Source organism: Rousettus aegyptiacus, unplaced genomic scaffold (genome assembly GCF_014176215.1).
Source record: "Rousettus aegyptiacus isolate mRouAeg1 unplaced genomic scaffold, mRouAeg1.p scaffold_m13_p_5, whole genome shotgun sequence".
NCBI lineage: Eukaryota > Metazoa > Chordata > Mammalia > Chiroptera > Pteropodidae > Rousettus > Rousettus aegyptiacus.
In genome coordinates, this window is record NW_023416308.1 from 37,365,436 (window position 1) to 37,381,467 (window position 16,032).

A 16,032-nucleotide genomic window follows, 5' to 3' on the forward strand; every position below is an offset into this window, starting at 1 on the left:
GCAACATGAGAGAAGAGAATAGAGATCCAGATATAATGGAGACAAGATGCAGAGTTCAGAACACTGGTTATAAAGATGCTCAGTGATCTTTTGGGAAGTGTAGAGAACTTCAACAAAGAGATAAAAATGGAAATGAAAATTATAAAAGAGAACCAGTCTGAAATGGAGAACACATTATCTGAGATGAGAAATATATTAAATGGAATAAACAAAGGAATACACAAAGTGAATAAAGAAGAGGATCAAATGCCCTATCTAGAGGACAGGAAAGTCCATCAGGACACTCAATTAGAATGCCAAGAAAAAAGATGCCAAGACTATAAAAATAATTTAAAGAGCATATGAGACACTATTAAGGGTCAAAATATCTATTTGATTGGCATTACTGAAGAAAATCAAGATGTTAAACAGCTGTTTGAAGAAATAATGATGGAAAACTTTCTTAACCTGGTGAAGGAAATGAACATAAAACTCCAGGAAGCTCAGAGAATTCCAAAAATCAGGGATCCAAAGAGGCCACATCAAGACACATCATAATTAAAATGCCAAAGGTTAAATACAAAGAAAGAATATTAAAAACAGCAAGAGAAAAACAAATAATTACATAAAAGGGAACACTCATAAGACTGACAGCTGATTTCTCAAGAGAAACTATACAGGACAGAAGGTCTTGGCAAAAAAAAAATATATATATATATATATATATATTCAACAGGATGAAGATCCAGGATCTACAACCAAGAATACTTTACCCAGCAAAGCTATCATTTAGAGTTGAAGAACAGATAAAGAGCTTCCCAGACAAAAATAAGCTAAAAGAATTCATCACCACCAAGCTAGTGTTACAGGAAATGTTGGAGGGACTTCTTTAAGAATAAAAAACATGTATCAAAACCAAGAATAAAGAATGGTAACAATTATATTCCTATCAATAAGTACCTTAAATGGAAAAGAATTAAGTGCTCCAACCAAAAGATAGAGTAGCTGAAAAGATAAGAAAACAAGACCCCTACATATAAAAAAGAAGGAGATGGAAAAAACACTGCTTCGATGGACCTAGAAGGTATTTAAGTGAGACAGAGAAAGATAAACACTATATGATTTCACTTATATGCAGAATCTAAGGAATAAAAAGAACAAACTAATCAAAAACAGACTCACAAATATAGTGGACAATTTGGTGTCAAACAGAAGGGAGGGAAATTTAGGGGGCTGGGAGAATGGGATGAAGGGCTAAAGAAGTACAAATTAGTAACTGATGGATGGTCACGGGGATGAGGAGCACAGCATAGGGAATGCAGTTAGCCTTAATACATTGGCTAGGAGGAAAGTCAGGAAAGGGAGGGAACAATTGGAGGGATCGTTTTATAAACTAACTATATAGATGTCTAAGTCTAACCAATTTACTGTATACTTGAAACTAAATAAAATTAAAAAATAAAAATAAATCTCTTACATGCACGTAACATACCCCCTCAACACACACACACACACACACACACACACACACACTCACACACACACACACACACACACACACACACACTACTGGTTCTTTCTGTCTGGAGAACCCTAACTGATACAGTTTTTTTTTTCTGGTCTGGATTCCTCCCCTCTTTTAGCCTCCATACTAAACCTGGTAAGCCACATGCCTTCTCAGTTATAATTTATAACAGGCGGCAAACCTGCATAAAAATTGAGTGCCAGCATGGATGGCTTACACTAAGCAGAAATGATAGTTTATGCATTTATTCAACAAATATTTATTGAGTGCATCTTTCTGTGTGTGAAGTAGTATGGTTAGAAAGTACCAAAAAGTCAGCAATCCTATACTGACTAAACCAAGAGGACCTGGTGAGACCAAGTCTGAGACAAGCTTCACTGCATCTGAAACCAAAGAGACATCAGCAGGAAGAGCTAATGTCAAAGTACAGCTGGCCAAGGCTACCATAAGAGCCTAAATAGAAAGTTACAGAGGAGGTCCTTCTAATACAATAGTGTTCAGTTATTGAAATTAGAAGTTGAATACTGAGTGTTCATTATTTTGTAAATTTTCTCTAGTTGACAGTTATCTGTGAGCAAAAATATACTTAATTTAATTTTATTTATAATCTTTAAGGACCCAGAATCTTTGTTTAGTTCTGTGTCTATGAGGTCGCCTATGTTATATGTCTATGTTACCAAAAAGTAATCAAACCTGTGTGAAAAAGCAAAAATAATCAGCACAAAGTGCAAATGCCTAGTGAAGAATTACTACAAAACCTTCCAAAATAATAAGTGTTGATGGGTTTGTCTCTGAAGTCTAAAGATAACCAGAAGTCATTTGTGAATTTCTAAGATTTTCTAGGCTTTTTTGTGAATGTGAATCATCAAAAGTTTATTACATTTTCCTTCTACTCAAACTTGAGCTACAAAATTTATTTCTGCTCAGGCATTTCTAGAACAAAAATCAGAGGAATGTTTTTCTTTTACTATCTACCCCTTGCCACTAAGAGGCTGGCTAAGGATTCTGGCTTTAGGATTCATTACTATTGATCTCCCACACTTTTTCAAGCTTTCACCATTCCTAGTGCCCAAATGTTGATGTTGATTCTCTCCCTCTCCCTCTCCCTCTCCCTCTCCCTCTCCCCCTCCCCCTCCCCCTCTCCCTCTCCCTCTCCCTCTCCCTCTCCCCCTCCCCCTCCCCCTCCCCCTCTCCCTCTCTTCCTCTCTTTCTCTCTTTCTCTCTTTCTTTCACTTTTGGTATGGAAAATGTGGTCATCCAAACATGCAGTGTAAAAGAAAGAAAGGAAGAGAGGGAGGAAGGAAGCAGGCACCCTGTGATCCTGCGGGCAATGAATGCCCTTTCCTTTGTGGCTCACGGTTGGGCATCACTGAGCCCCAGAAACCTGGCTTCTGTCAGTATGACCGACCTAAATAATTTCTTTCCTGGCCTTTACTGCATTAGTCTTGAGAACAAAAAGAGATGGAAGGCAAATGTTTCAGGCAGCCCAGATACCTCTTCTGCTCAGGCTGCCACTTAAACTCACTGCCCTCTTCCTCTCTGATACCTACATATCCCACACAACATAGCACCCACCTGAGAAGGCATTGATTCCTAGCTGGGGCCAGATGAACTTACAGGCGATTCACAGAGGGCCCAGGCTTTAGAATCTGGGGCGCTCCCTGGTACTCCAAGGATGGGAGTCAAATGACAGGAGATCTGAAGTTTAAGACTGTTTTTGATTTCCTTGGTATATAAGCTCATTTCTTAGTATTGAGAAGTTCAGTATTTAGTATAGCAGTATAACCCCAAGGACATTTTGTAGTCCAGGGTTTTATGGTATTGATGCATAATGTGGGATCCCAAATATCTGTGTAAATTAAGAGAAGAGCATAGAAAAACAGAAACATTTATATTTGACACTGGAATGTAATTTAGATTTCTCTCTCTTTTTTTCTCCGCAATAGCAATTTGCCTAATAATGTTTTTGCTAAGACTAATATTAAAGTAAGTTTGTATTCCTGAAGCACACACTGACTTGTAGCAAGGCATCATTAGGGTGTGCTGGAAGCGAACCTAGGAGTCAACATTTAACACATGTAATCCCCAAATGGATAATCATGTTTTAAACAGTTTAGTAATGACGTACTTGAGGAGATTGGGTATATGTCCAGGATAGTTGTATGTTGACTAACATTCGTCAGGCATCGCTTTATTAATGAAGCAGTTTCACATAGAGTTTCTGGTTTAATACAGCAGTCCCCTGAGGCATGTAGTATGATTCCCATTTTATATGAAAGGATTCTGAGGTTTGTGATGCCTCATGGTGCAGTGGAAACAGGGAAAATAATATAACAGTGGAGGCAACATTGAAACCAGATTTTCTGTCTCCAAGTCCGTACACTTCCAATTACCTATCTTTATGGTATAGTAGGTGTATTTCTCTATGTCAAAGCCATAGGATAGTATCCAAATCTCAGGATATTATCTATGATCCCATAGATGGTCCCAAGCCAGCCAGAGCATCTAAGATTCCCTTTAAAAATGTGAGTTTACTCTATCTCCCCTATGGTTTTCTGCTCTACCTTTGATTAACAAATGGGAAGGCTTCATACTCTGTTCTTCTTAACTCTTAGGCTAGAGTTATCTCTCTCAAGAAAAGTTTTTTAAAAAGCAGTGATTAAAAAGTGAGAAATAAATGCCAACATTAAATTAGCGTCCATCATTTTTTTTCTGGATATATTACCTCTTTTTTAAGAAAATCTGTTTCATTTCAGAAAGACTGTCTAGGAAAATGGAGAATAATGTTAAGTAAACCAGCGAATCATTTTTAATATTATTTAATAAGAAAAAATAAAAAAATGAATAGAGTTATATTCCTTAAAACTAAGTAAATAATAGCCCATATAATGAAAATATGGCTTCCTAAATGATTTTAATATTATTTGTTTGTTGAGTGCTTCTCTCTCACAAAGCTGAATGTGTTTTACCAACATTATTTTCATAATTCTCACATTGCCCCTTCATGTTGATTTTGGTGTTCCATTTTATGGAATAAAAAAATGGCACCCAGAAAAGTTGAATAGTTTACCTAGCATCACTCAGCAAGCCAAAGTCTATGCCGGGGTTAAAACTTAGGTCTCCTCATACCAGATTTCCGGCTAGCAAAGTGAAAATAAGTATGCTAGCATTTCAGTTATATATAGACAACAAAACCATCTGGCTGTTTTATGTAAGAGGAATTAATTATTTACCTTTTTCTCTCTCTCTTTGAATTAGAGATGAGAAGTGTATGCTAAACTAAATATCATTAAGACAATCCATTGCAGACACATTGAAGGAGGCTATCCATAGACTTCTGGGGTGGGACAAGAGGAAGCCACGTCCTTGTTCCTCTTCAGGAGTCATGGAGGCAATGTTCTCTTATCTCCTCAGCCCAGGAGAGTGTTTTATTGACCATTGACCATTACTGGAAGTTGAAGGAAACTTCTCTATAAATTACCATTTAGTTCCCAAAACTTGCAAAAACACATGGAAGACATGATGAGCCTTGGTCATTGGCTCTACTGGGAAGGGAATGTAGGATAGGGGAGGAAGAAAGTTGATATTACTAGTTTGTACTAGAGAAATGGTGACCAGGGTACACAACCCTTACAGAAACACAGTAGAACCCACTACACATCTGAACCACTCTGCCTGTCTGGGAAGGTTGAGGTGGAACTGAACTTCAAAGTTTAGAATTACAGACTTCTAAGAGCCATCCTTCCAGAAGAGAACTTGGTATTTCCCTAATGGCTTCCCTGGGGAGCCCTGGGGAATCCTTGCAATTCATATGTTATAACCCACAGAAACTCCAGGAGTTGTGGAAAGTGACTGTAGCCAGATGGCATAATCCCTTCAAGAATCTTTAGCATGTGTCATTATAAATCATAAAATAGTAAATTTTTTTTCCATTTAGGGAGGATCATTATAAAAGGAAGTTCCCTCCTTGGTCATATACCAACTCCCTTTCCCCTTTACTCATAACTACTATTGAACAGAGAGGGAGCAAACACATACATAGCCCTTACACTGAGTTCTCAAAACAACCCCACAAGACAGGATTTTTTATTAACCCCATGTTATAAAAGAGGAAATGGAGGCCCAGAGAGGTTAAGTAGTTTTCCCGGTGCCATACAATCTGTAAATGGTAAAGCCAGGATTCAGTCCTAGGCAGTCTGTCTCCAGAGTCTGTGTTTTAATTCACTACCTGTCCTGCATTACCTGGCTGTTACACATTTGGCTCCAGACTCTGGAAAAACAATTGCGTTCTTATTATAATGTTGTTTTTTTACAGTACACACAGAATGAAGTATCAATGAGTTGACAGATGGGTTTCTTTCTTTTTTTTTTTTTTAAATAGGAGGAATTTTCTACATGCAACAGGAGTTTAGTGCCACTTCATAGCTCCCTGGACAAATTTACTGTTAACATTCAAAGAATCTCATCATGCTGAGATATGTTCAGTGGTGACCAATCCTTTGAGTCTCTCCCACCATCAGACAGTATCAAGGATGCTGACTCTGGTATGGCCAGTCTGAAGCCCAGTACAAAAGTCAAAGAAAACAGTTCTAATTTTGGTGCCATCTAATTTTCAATCTCACCTGTCCTAGACAACTGGGGCATAGAACTATACATAATCAATTGTCTACCTTCAAAGTAGTTGTATTCGCCAGGAGGAACCAGCCCAATTTGCAGTCAACAGAGATGTGTACCAATCTATACAAATATCTACAAATACAACATAGTCACAATAAATAATAATGAGTATAAATAAATAATGTTGAAGTGTACTTTAAGGGGGTAAAATGGAGTAGGTTGGGGTTTGGCTAGCATTGGAGAGAGGTATGGGATTGATTAGGGACGTTACTGGAGCAAGTTGCAAAGATAGAAAGAAGACGCTATACAGTTTCCATTTGAATGAAAGAGTATGGCATCCCTATGGCACGGCTCAATCAATGAGCACCAGAGGAAGTGAAACCATAACCAGTGACTTGAGCAAGGCATTTAGCTTCCTTGACTCGAGACTTTCCCTGGGTTCTTCTATCTGTTGATATGGAGAACTGGGTGTTGAAATTAAGAGAACATAATGAAGCACTTAGAGTTCTTCAGAAGAAAAGTGTCACCATCATATATACTTTGGATAAAGGAAGATTATGTAGAAGAAATGCCTATAACATATTACACCTGATTTGCCTCGAGTACCAGTAAATCAAATGATTTTTTGGAAGGAAGCACTTTAAAGCATTCACACAGGAAAAATGTAGGTGCTCAGAGTTTTGCAAGTAACATATTTCTCTTTGGCATCATATAAACAGCTTGGGCTTGGCCCAAGCCAAGGCCGTATAAGCCCAGACCCAAATCTTAAATGACTGCCCATTCTTTGTTCTCTGGCTGGCATAGATAAATCACAAGTGGAATCAAATGTTGTCTTCCAATGTGACTGATAAGTTTCCAGAGGACCTGTGTTTATGTCTTGAACCTTATTTGTATGATGTTCTATGTTTTATAACTTGAGCCTCCAGGAATTTTTCCCTTGGCTGTATATCATTCCTTATCACCCATAACCAAATATGGCAGCTTTAAATAGTGCTGTCATTTTCCTCATTTTCACTTGTTGTGATAAAATTGGGTATAGATTTCTGACATTGAGCATTTATTTAATGGGGTTTCAGATTCAGAAAACAACAATAAAAGATTTTTTTCTCCCAGGTGTCTCTCAGCTGGGAGACACAGAGTGAAATAGTCCTGAGTAACAGGACACACAGAATTCACATATGTTGCCCAGAGAAACTCTGGAGTATAGAAGGACCCAAGAAGTAGCCCAAACTAGTGATTTCTGCTGCAGCAGATGTGTAGGCATGATCAGCCCCTTTATTCCCTTTGGACTCTGTGTATGGGTTCTGCACTCTCTATATCATCCTGTGTATGCCACTAGCTCTTAGGATGATGACAAAAACTCAGTCAGCCTGTAATGGACCCCAGGGTAAAGAAGACATACCTTAACATTGGCAGGAGGTTGTGCTATGCCTGATATGATCATGAATTTGAAAGCTTATCTGTTCATAGAACCCCTGAGCTTAATATTGATTTTTGTCCTATCCATGGACTTCATAGATTTTTGGAATCATAAAATAATATTATCTTCAATTTAGAGTAGTCCTTAGGGAGCATCTAGTCCAGTGGTTTCTCAGTAAATGAAAGCAGCAAACCTGGTGCAACACCAAGATAGCAGTGGGAACTGCAGAGAGCAGGCCCTATCTAGAGTGGGTGGCCACCACTCAGCTCCAACCAGTTGAGAATGTAGACTCAGTGTTGCCAGATCTCCTATTTAAAAAAAAAAAAAAGGCCAGAAATCTGAATTTTTAAATAAAATCTCCCAATCATTTTAATATTGACAACTAATCAAAATGAGTAAACATTGCAGGGTAAACAAACAAGTTGTCTGTGGGCAGTATGTGGTCTGTGTGTCACCTTTGATCTAATCCAGCTCCAACTGAAGCTAGGAAGGGCTGTGGACTTGCTCAAGACCACACAGCTAAAGACAAAGTGGATTATTGAACTCTACCTTTCTCATTCCATTTCCTTTCTTACAGAAAATAACTGGGAACTTGACACCAAGCTTTCTGTTCTTGGCTCTATCCTTTGGCTTCCATGACTCTGGCCAAGCACATCCCCTGGGCTGGTGACAAACCATGGTTTCCCACAGTATCATGGTGTGAGCCCTGGGCTTTGTGTCAGAAAACACAAATTTGAGTTACAGCTCTTTCACTTCTTAGCTGTGTAATCTAGATACATCTCTTGACTGTCCTGTATTTTGGTTTCTTCATTAAAATGAAAATAAAAATCTGTGCCTCATAGCACTGGTTTGAGGTTTATATGAGAAGATCTCACTGTGGGTGAGATTACCCTAAAAAGAAAAAAGCAAGGATGGCTGTTGTATTAGCATCCTCATAAGAAAGACGTGAGTGTCCAAGGAGGGTGCTATTGTCCTACTCCAGCATCTACAGACATCAACATCTCAAAGGTGCTTCTGGGCCCATCTGTACTGCTGCTGGAGGACACAGGGCAGTACATAAGGAGCACTGAGGGCTGTTCCAATTGCCCAGAGCCTTCATCACCCTAGCAAGTAACATGGCTCGGGCTGCTCTTTTGTTTTATCCGCTGAGATCATGGCTCAGTAGATGTTTTGGAGCAGCCCCCTCTAAAACCTTCACTTCCAGTGTCATTTAAGCCAATCAGCCAGAAGAACCCAAGCCAATGTCATCTGGGGCCAGCCCAATGCTCACCATACCCTCTGCCCTGCCCTGCCCTACCCTGCCCTGCCCTGCCCAAGAACCATTCTGACTAAATGAGTACAGTGAATCTTGTTTTTAATCTCCATTTCCAGGGACGCAAACCCGGCTACTTCTCCTTTCTGGATCCATTTTCTCCAGGCGTCTGGCTCTTCATGCTTCTAGCCTATCTGGCCGTCAGCTGCATCCTCTTCCTAGTGGCTCGGTACATTTTTCTCTCTGTACCCATTCTCACACCGCCACCTTGTGTCCATCTCTGGGAACTACATGGGAAGAGTGGGGAACATAAGAAAATCTTGGTGCCAAACTAGAAGGATGGGAGGGGGCTCAGGATCTGAAGGGCAATCTGTCCAGCTGTTGACCTGGCAATATCCATCCACCCATATGCACACATTCCCTAATGTGCACAAGCCGATAGGTGAGCTTGTTCAAATTTGCTCATGTATCCCTGCCATCCTCCCTTCCCACTCCCCAGTCATTAGCCCCCTGCTAGTATAAGAGTCTTGGAAGAGAAAGGAGGGAAGGGGGCAAGCAGGAAGATCATTCTTATTAAGCACTATGCATTTGGCTGCCCTAGCATCAGTGCTTGCCAGGATCTGCCACAAAATGCTGAATGAAAAAGAAACAGCCTGCAAATCTGGAGTAGGGGGACCGGAAGCCCTGTTGGCATAGGCCAAGGTGAAAGAAGGCCTCCTCTGAAGAGGTCCTGGCCATTCCCTAGCCTGGATCTGCCTGTGAAAACATAGCTGCCATGTCGAATGGGATCCATGAAGAGTAGCAGACAATAGGAGGATGTGATGGAGAGACACATTTGCAAGTAGTATTGAGTTAAGACAAATGGTCCAGATCAGAGATTGGGAAGAATAAGTCTTCCTCTCTTCCTGGAACCCCAAGACTGTCCCTGGGCCTATGGAAGAACCCAAGGAGCCTCCCACAGCTGAAGCATCCCTAAGATGTGCACAGAAAGAGTCGTTTCTCTCTAAGGCTAAGGGCTATTGAACCAACCTGGGCTTCAGGAGAGACAATTTACTATCCAGAAGCAGAACAAGTCCTAGTGGCTCATCAGTTACTCCATATCCCTGCTCCCTGCTCAGAGCTCAGCTTATCATGCCAGAGAACCAGAAAGGGCTGTTATATGGGAATAAAGAATTGCTTAAGATGAGCTTCTACAGAGCTGACAATGACTATGTTTCAGCTACCACCTCAGAGGCCTCCTTTGCCTAGGGGCCACAGTGGCAGGGCCAGATGATTCTGTAGTGTATATTCCACTTCTGTAGGGTGGGCTCTTCCTCCAGAGCATGTCTCTTCTTTAGCCCCAGGGGAGAGTGTGTTTTCTCCACTTAGAAGACAGAGCCCCAAAGAACCGTAGGGTGCCCAACCCCAGGACAGTTCTCTGCCTGACCAGGAGGTATTGTCTCACCCAGTAGAAATCAAAGTCACGTTCAGGACGTCTTCCCAGGCCCAACAGAGAAAGACCTTACAACCTAGTGTTCGTCAAAGGATGCTCTGTGTTCTGTTCGGGTGCCACTTACCCTCCTTGGGCCTATAGGCATTGCCACCGTCAAGTATCTGTTGCCAGTGACAACAGGAGAATCATGTGGGAGCTGGCATGATGTCTGACACGTCCCCTCTTCACCTTGCCGCATTGTCTGCTGCTGCTTTTAGGAAGCTGTCTGCCTGAGGCCTGACTTTGCTGTACCTTAATTCACTCTTGCCCCCCTGTGATCAAGCCTCTGTTATGTAGCTAGCCATAGCTCTTAGGTGACCTTGAGGATCCTGGAAATGGTCTTCTGGTTTGGTTACCATATATATACACACACACACACACAAGCCTGCCTCACTATGCCTGCCAGAGCCTAAAACTTCTTAACCAGCCCCAGCCCCAGTGAGTTAAACACCCCTCTTTCTTGTCCTCTACACACAAACACACACACACACACACACACACACACACACACACACACACACACACTGCCCCTCAAGATCCAACATTTACAAAAACATTAACCAAAAAAAAGTATTAAAGGTCTGACCACACAGCCATATATATGAAATATCTAAGCCAACAATAATCTTACCAAAGGCAGTGGTTCTGGTTTTCAAACAGGGTTCCATGGAGCATGAAGGCTCGCAGGAGATCGGAGACTTTGGAGGGAGAGTGAGAAGACACTAGGCAGCCAGAGCTCTGTAGACTCAACCCATCTTTATACAAACCAGCTCCACTGGTTTTATATTGTACTTTTGGGTATCATTTTAGAGGGGAAAACAAATGTTTGAAAACCACTGATCTAAGGTAGCCATTCCCAAAACAGCTGATACCAGAGTCACTAAGGAAGCTTTTAAAATTTTGAATTTCCAGGTCTGATCTCAGAATCTCTAGGAATGGACTTGGAAATTTGTACATTCAAAGCTCACTTCCAATGGCCTGTAGGCTTGGGAACCACCAAGACAAACCATTATGAGTGTAAGCCATGTCCATAGGCCACAGGGGAAAGAAGCATATCTCAGGACACTAGGCCAACAGTGACACACTGACATAGCATTTAGGAACAAGTAGCAGCAATGGGAATGTGGGCTAGTGACTATAGAACACCAACTGAAGATTAGATGGTGAAGGTGGATAATAATAAAACCCTGTGAACATCCAGCGTCTCCCTGCTGGGCACACACCCACACACATCTCTCTCATCAAACCTGGAGGCCTTTATTTTTGCCCACCCCGACCTCAAAGCTAGAAGGCTTTGCATGAGAGACAGGCTGGATCTGTTGAACAGAAGAGGGAATATATGTCTGTGGGCAGGAAGAAAGGGCATTGTAGACATTAGCGGTATTAGTCTGAAATAGGCCAGCAGGAGGCTGAGAGGAAAGTGGACGAGAGGCTACCTGCCTCACAGAAGGCAGAGAGCTCAGAGGAGCCCTTGTCGACCTTGTGTGCCCATTATAGTCACCTAGGGAGTCCTAAAAGATACTTATGCCCAGCCCCTACCCGGACAAATTAAAACAGAACCCCTGGGAGTGGGATCTCCTCATTGGCAATTTTTTATAAGCTCCAAGATGAGTCTGAAACACAGACAAGGTTGAGAATCATGGCCTGTGAGACCATCTGGGCCAGTATTTCTCAAAATGTGGCCCTTGGATCAATGGTATCAATATCACCTAGGAACTTGTAGACTCTTAGGCCTCACCCAGACTTACCGAATCAGACGCTTTGGGGGTGGGGCCCAGCAATCTGTGTTTTAACAAGTCTTCTAGGTAATTCTAGGCTAAATTTTGAGAATCACTGCTATAGGCTTAGGATTTCCAAATTGTGGCTCTGTGGGGTGCTAGGATCCTTCCATGATCACTTTGGGGGACAGGAGTGGCAGGACAATCAATTTCTCAGCCATTCACTCCTCACATTCCCAGCTTCCAGTCAAGGGATGACACACTCATCTATTTTGTACATTAGAGTTCCACATAAGAATTTTGTTGAAAAAATTAAAATGTTTCTATAATTAAAGAAAACCAGTTTGAAAACTGCCAAAGTAGTCCACCTCCTCATTTTTCAGTTTGGAAAATCCAAGTCCAGCAAAGGGAAATGACTTGCCCAAGGCCACAAGGCCAGTGACAGAGGTACAGAGGGGAGGCCAGACATGAGAGCACCCCCACTCTTCCCAGCACACTTTCCTTCATGCCCACCCTCCGTGGCACTGGTGCACTGGTGGATGTTCTTTTTCTCCCACAGGTTGACCCCCTATGAGTGGTACAGCCCCCACCCATGTGCCCAGGGCCGATGCAATCTCCTGGTGAATCAGTACTCCCTTGGCAACAGCCTCTGGTTTCCGGTCGGGGGCTTCATGCAGCAGGGCTCTACCATCGCCCCTCGAGCTTTATCCACCCGCTGTGTCAGTGGAGTCTGGTAAGATGGCGGCAGAGAAGGGGCAGGGCCAAATGGTGCAGGGACACTCAGCAGTCCTTGGATAAGCCTTGCTCCACTGCACTGTGACTTCCAGTAGGCAGGAAATTTAGCTCCCCTGTAGAAGAGCATATAGCCTCTGCCTTTCAAATAGACTAGTAGGAAGCTGATCTGCAACCTGCCAGCTCAGAAGGCTGGGGGACAGTAAGTGGGTACATTTTGTGCCATCTTATCCCTTTCCCCTTTTTTCTGCCTCAAAGGTCTGGATACAGAGGGGAACCAAGTCAGGGAAGGAAATGAAGTGAGAAAACAACCTCAAAGGCCCACAGAAAAACAGTTATAACTTCCTGACCTGAAAGTGACCTGAAGTTGAGTGGCTGGGCCTGCTAAGGCATATGTAGATGTATGCAAATATGAGCATGAAGCAGGAAGTCCCTGCAGCAGGAATCCAAGCCCAGCTGTCCTATCACACCCCATCTATCAGACTTCTTTGTCTCTGTCCCTGATTCTGGGAGCTTGCTAGACCTGTCCACTTTAGCAGACATGGGAAAATGCAAACTCTGAGTCACTCAGAGTTAGGACCTTGAGGAATGAGTTGCCAGCTATTCCAACCTCTGCTCTACATGGGGAATCAGCTAGCCTCCACCGGAAACTTCTCTTCCTCCTGGTTCATCCGGGTCAAAAAAATTCATGGTGAAATGATTTGATATGGGAAAGGTCTTTCAAAATTTGAAAGTGCTACATAATGTATGGACTAATAATTGCCGTTAGACCATCACAGGGGGAAATGAAATATGTATGTGTGTACACACACACACACACACACACACACACACATACATAGAGACTAGAGAGGCAAGTTTGCAGAGTATAAGTTTCTCATTCTCACTTAAAAGCCCATTGTTAGATTTGGCTGTCACAGCTTAAAAGACTTACAACTTTGGTTCTCTCCCTTTACATTCTGTATAAGCCTAAGAAAAAGGAAAAATGTTTCTACCACTGGGCACCTGTGTTGGGGACAGCAGGTCATCTGGACAGTTACCAGAGGGGCTAATGGAGAGGTGAAAATACAGCTAGGACAGTGACTGCTTCCTAGCTGGGGTTTTCATTTTGCCTGGTAAATGATAAATACAGAAGGGATTAAAACATTTGGGCAAGGTGATTGCCCATTTTCAGACAGTAGCCAGAGGTCATAAGTAGATAAACAAGGAGAACTGGGTTTCATGTTCCCTGAAAGACGGAATTATCTTGTTAGGGACAGTCACGGAACTCCCTCAAAATCCAGGAAATCTGGGCAGGAACCCTAGAGATGAGCAGAAGTCAATTGCAGATTTTGATCTCTTTCTACCTGGAGCTTTTTCTCACAGAGAGTGCTTATGCTCATGCACTGTGTGTAGGGCCTCATTGCCTGCTCATCCACCTGTCAGCTCCCCACCTCCTGGAGAAATGCCCACTGCTTCAGAGAGCCCCCTGTCATACAGGCTGCTCTGTCCTGCACTAATAGTTGGCCCCCGGTGGCTTCCAGAGCAGGTGTAGAAGTGGGCTTCTCTGCCCCAACTCTTGAGTTGTGCACCCCTCTTCCTCTCAGAGTTCTTGGTTATTAAATCAGAGCCTCAGTTGGGTCAGCTTCCTGGGGGAGTGGGAGTTTTTGAAGACAGAGCCATCATGGCTTACTATAGCTTCCACATTCAGAGCAAGTGACAGAAAATGCCAATTCTCTGACATGACTGCCAACTTCGTAACTGACATTGCCCCTTTTGGATAGGACCAAGTTTCCACTGACTCCTTCCAGAGAGATCATGGGCATGATTCGCTTTCTCAGCAGAGACAATGGGCTTGCACTGCACTACTTACAATCTCTTACCCCTTCCCTTATGATAGTAGCATAAACAGCCACGTGGCCACCTAGGGTGGAGCAGACACCAGAGTATAGCCATGGGGCTAAGGGAATCTCCCCAGCCAACTCTGAAGTCAAGTCCACATTCAGGCCTTCTTAACCTCAGCACTAGCTAATATTGCTTAGCAGTTTCAGAATACTCACTTCTATCTGGCTGCCTCTGGGAGATGACCATGAGAAACAACTTCAAACAGAACCCAGATAGGAGCAGGGAAAGCAGGTCTTGCAAGAGAGGGACACCTGGCACTTATAGGTAACAAATAGGGAAGGTGGCCAAATGATTTTCATTTCATATTCATTGTGAAGGTCTGTATCTACATCTCTTTATATCTCACATTCATCTAGTCATTTACAGATTATTAATCACCAGTGACATACCTCATTTGATCCCACAACTCTCCGAAGACAGGCAGAACAAGCATTATCATCTCCGTTTCTTAGAGAAGCAAACAAGCTCAGAGGATGTAAATGTCATTTCCCCCAGGTCTCACAAGTGGAACAGAACAAAGCCAGAACTAAAACCAGATCACCTTACTGGTGGTTTTGCATATGGAGGCACCCATCAAGTTGGTGGGTGCCCCTGTCACTTCACTCCTCCTGGCAACTCAAAGGAGTCTTGGACATAAGAGAGTGGCAAAGGGGGCAGCAGGACTTCCTGCTCTTGAAAAATCCATCTGGAAGCTTCCAGTTGCTGAATCCCATGGCAAACCCTATGCCTTAGTTGGCAATATCTTCATAATGAGTAAAACATCATTAATTAGACCTAACCGATTTAGAATGTGTGATTATCCAACCTTGTTGTACTTAAATATATCTTTGAGTTTCTACAAACAAATGTGTTGGGGAGCAGATCCACACTGCTTGTTTAAATAAGTGAACAAATTGGTTTAAGGGCCCTAGTATATTTGATTCCTGAGTTGCAAAATTACTCTAATTTTAAATGAGTTCAATCTACCTAATAAAACAAACTTCTATTTTGAAATAGTGTTACCATTTTAAGGGTGTTTTCTAATTCCAACTTCTGAGTAGTTCAAGGGTGCTTTTCAAAAGTTATTCTTAAATAATTTCCGCTGTTAAAATTTGTAGAACTCATTTTGAAATATGGATTTATCAATGTGCTACTTGGAGAATTACTTTGCTACTCTGAACCTCAGTTTCTTTACCTATGAAATTGGAATAAGAATTTTACCCCTCTGAGTTGTAAGGAGTATGTGAGATAGTGTTCGTGGCTCATGGCAGGTCCTCAGTACATAGCAGTACTCATTTGAAGGTTGACTGCATCCTGAAAAAACAAGGGGAGCTATCCCAGCCCTAGTTCTGAACAGAGTCTCCCTCCCCCAAGTTTATACCTTTAGCTCATTCTCTAGCTCATTTCTTACAGTTTCCCAAACTGTTTCATGTGCATGGACACACCTCTACTGAG

At 42.2% G+C, this 16,032-nt stretch overlaps 1 protein-coding gene across 21 annotated transcripts in view; it reads left to right on the forward strand.

Moving 5' to 3' along the window:
- GRIK4 (glutamate ionotropic receptor kainate type subunit 4) overlaps positions 1 to 16,032 on the forward strand; it is a 444,032-nt gene that overhangs the window by 398,636 nt on the left and 29,364 nt on the right. For 19 of the 21 annotated variants that reach the window (XR_004951076.1, XM_036221747.1, XM_036221742.1 and 16 more), the window contains 2 exons: positions 8,913 to 9,022; positions 12,542 to 12,715. The exons of 1 other annotated variant lie outside the window; for it this stretch is intronic. Coding sequence is in view for 19 of the 20 variants with exons in the window: in XM_036221747.1 (XP_036077640.1) it covers positions 8,913 to 9,022; positions 12,542 to 12,715 (284 nt within the window). In the remaining variant the exon portion in view is untranslated. The remainder of the gene's footprint in view (positions 1 to 8,912; positions 9,023 to 12,541; positions 12,716 to 16,032) is intronic. One more of the 21 variants, XM_036221751.1, reaches the window with a different exon arrangement.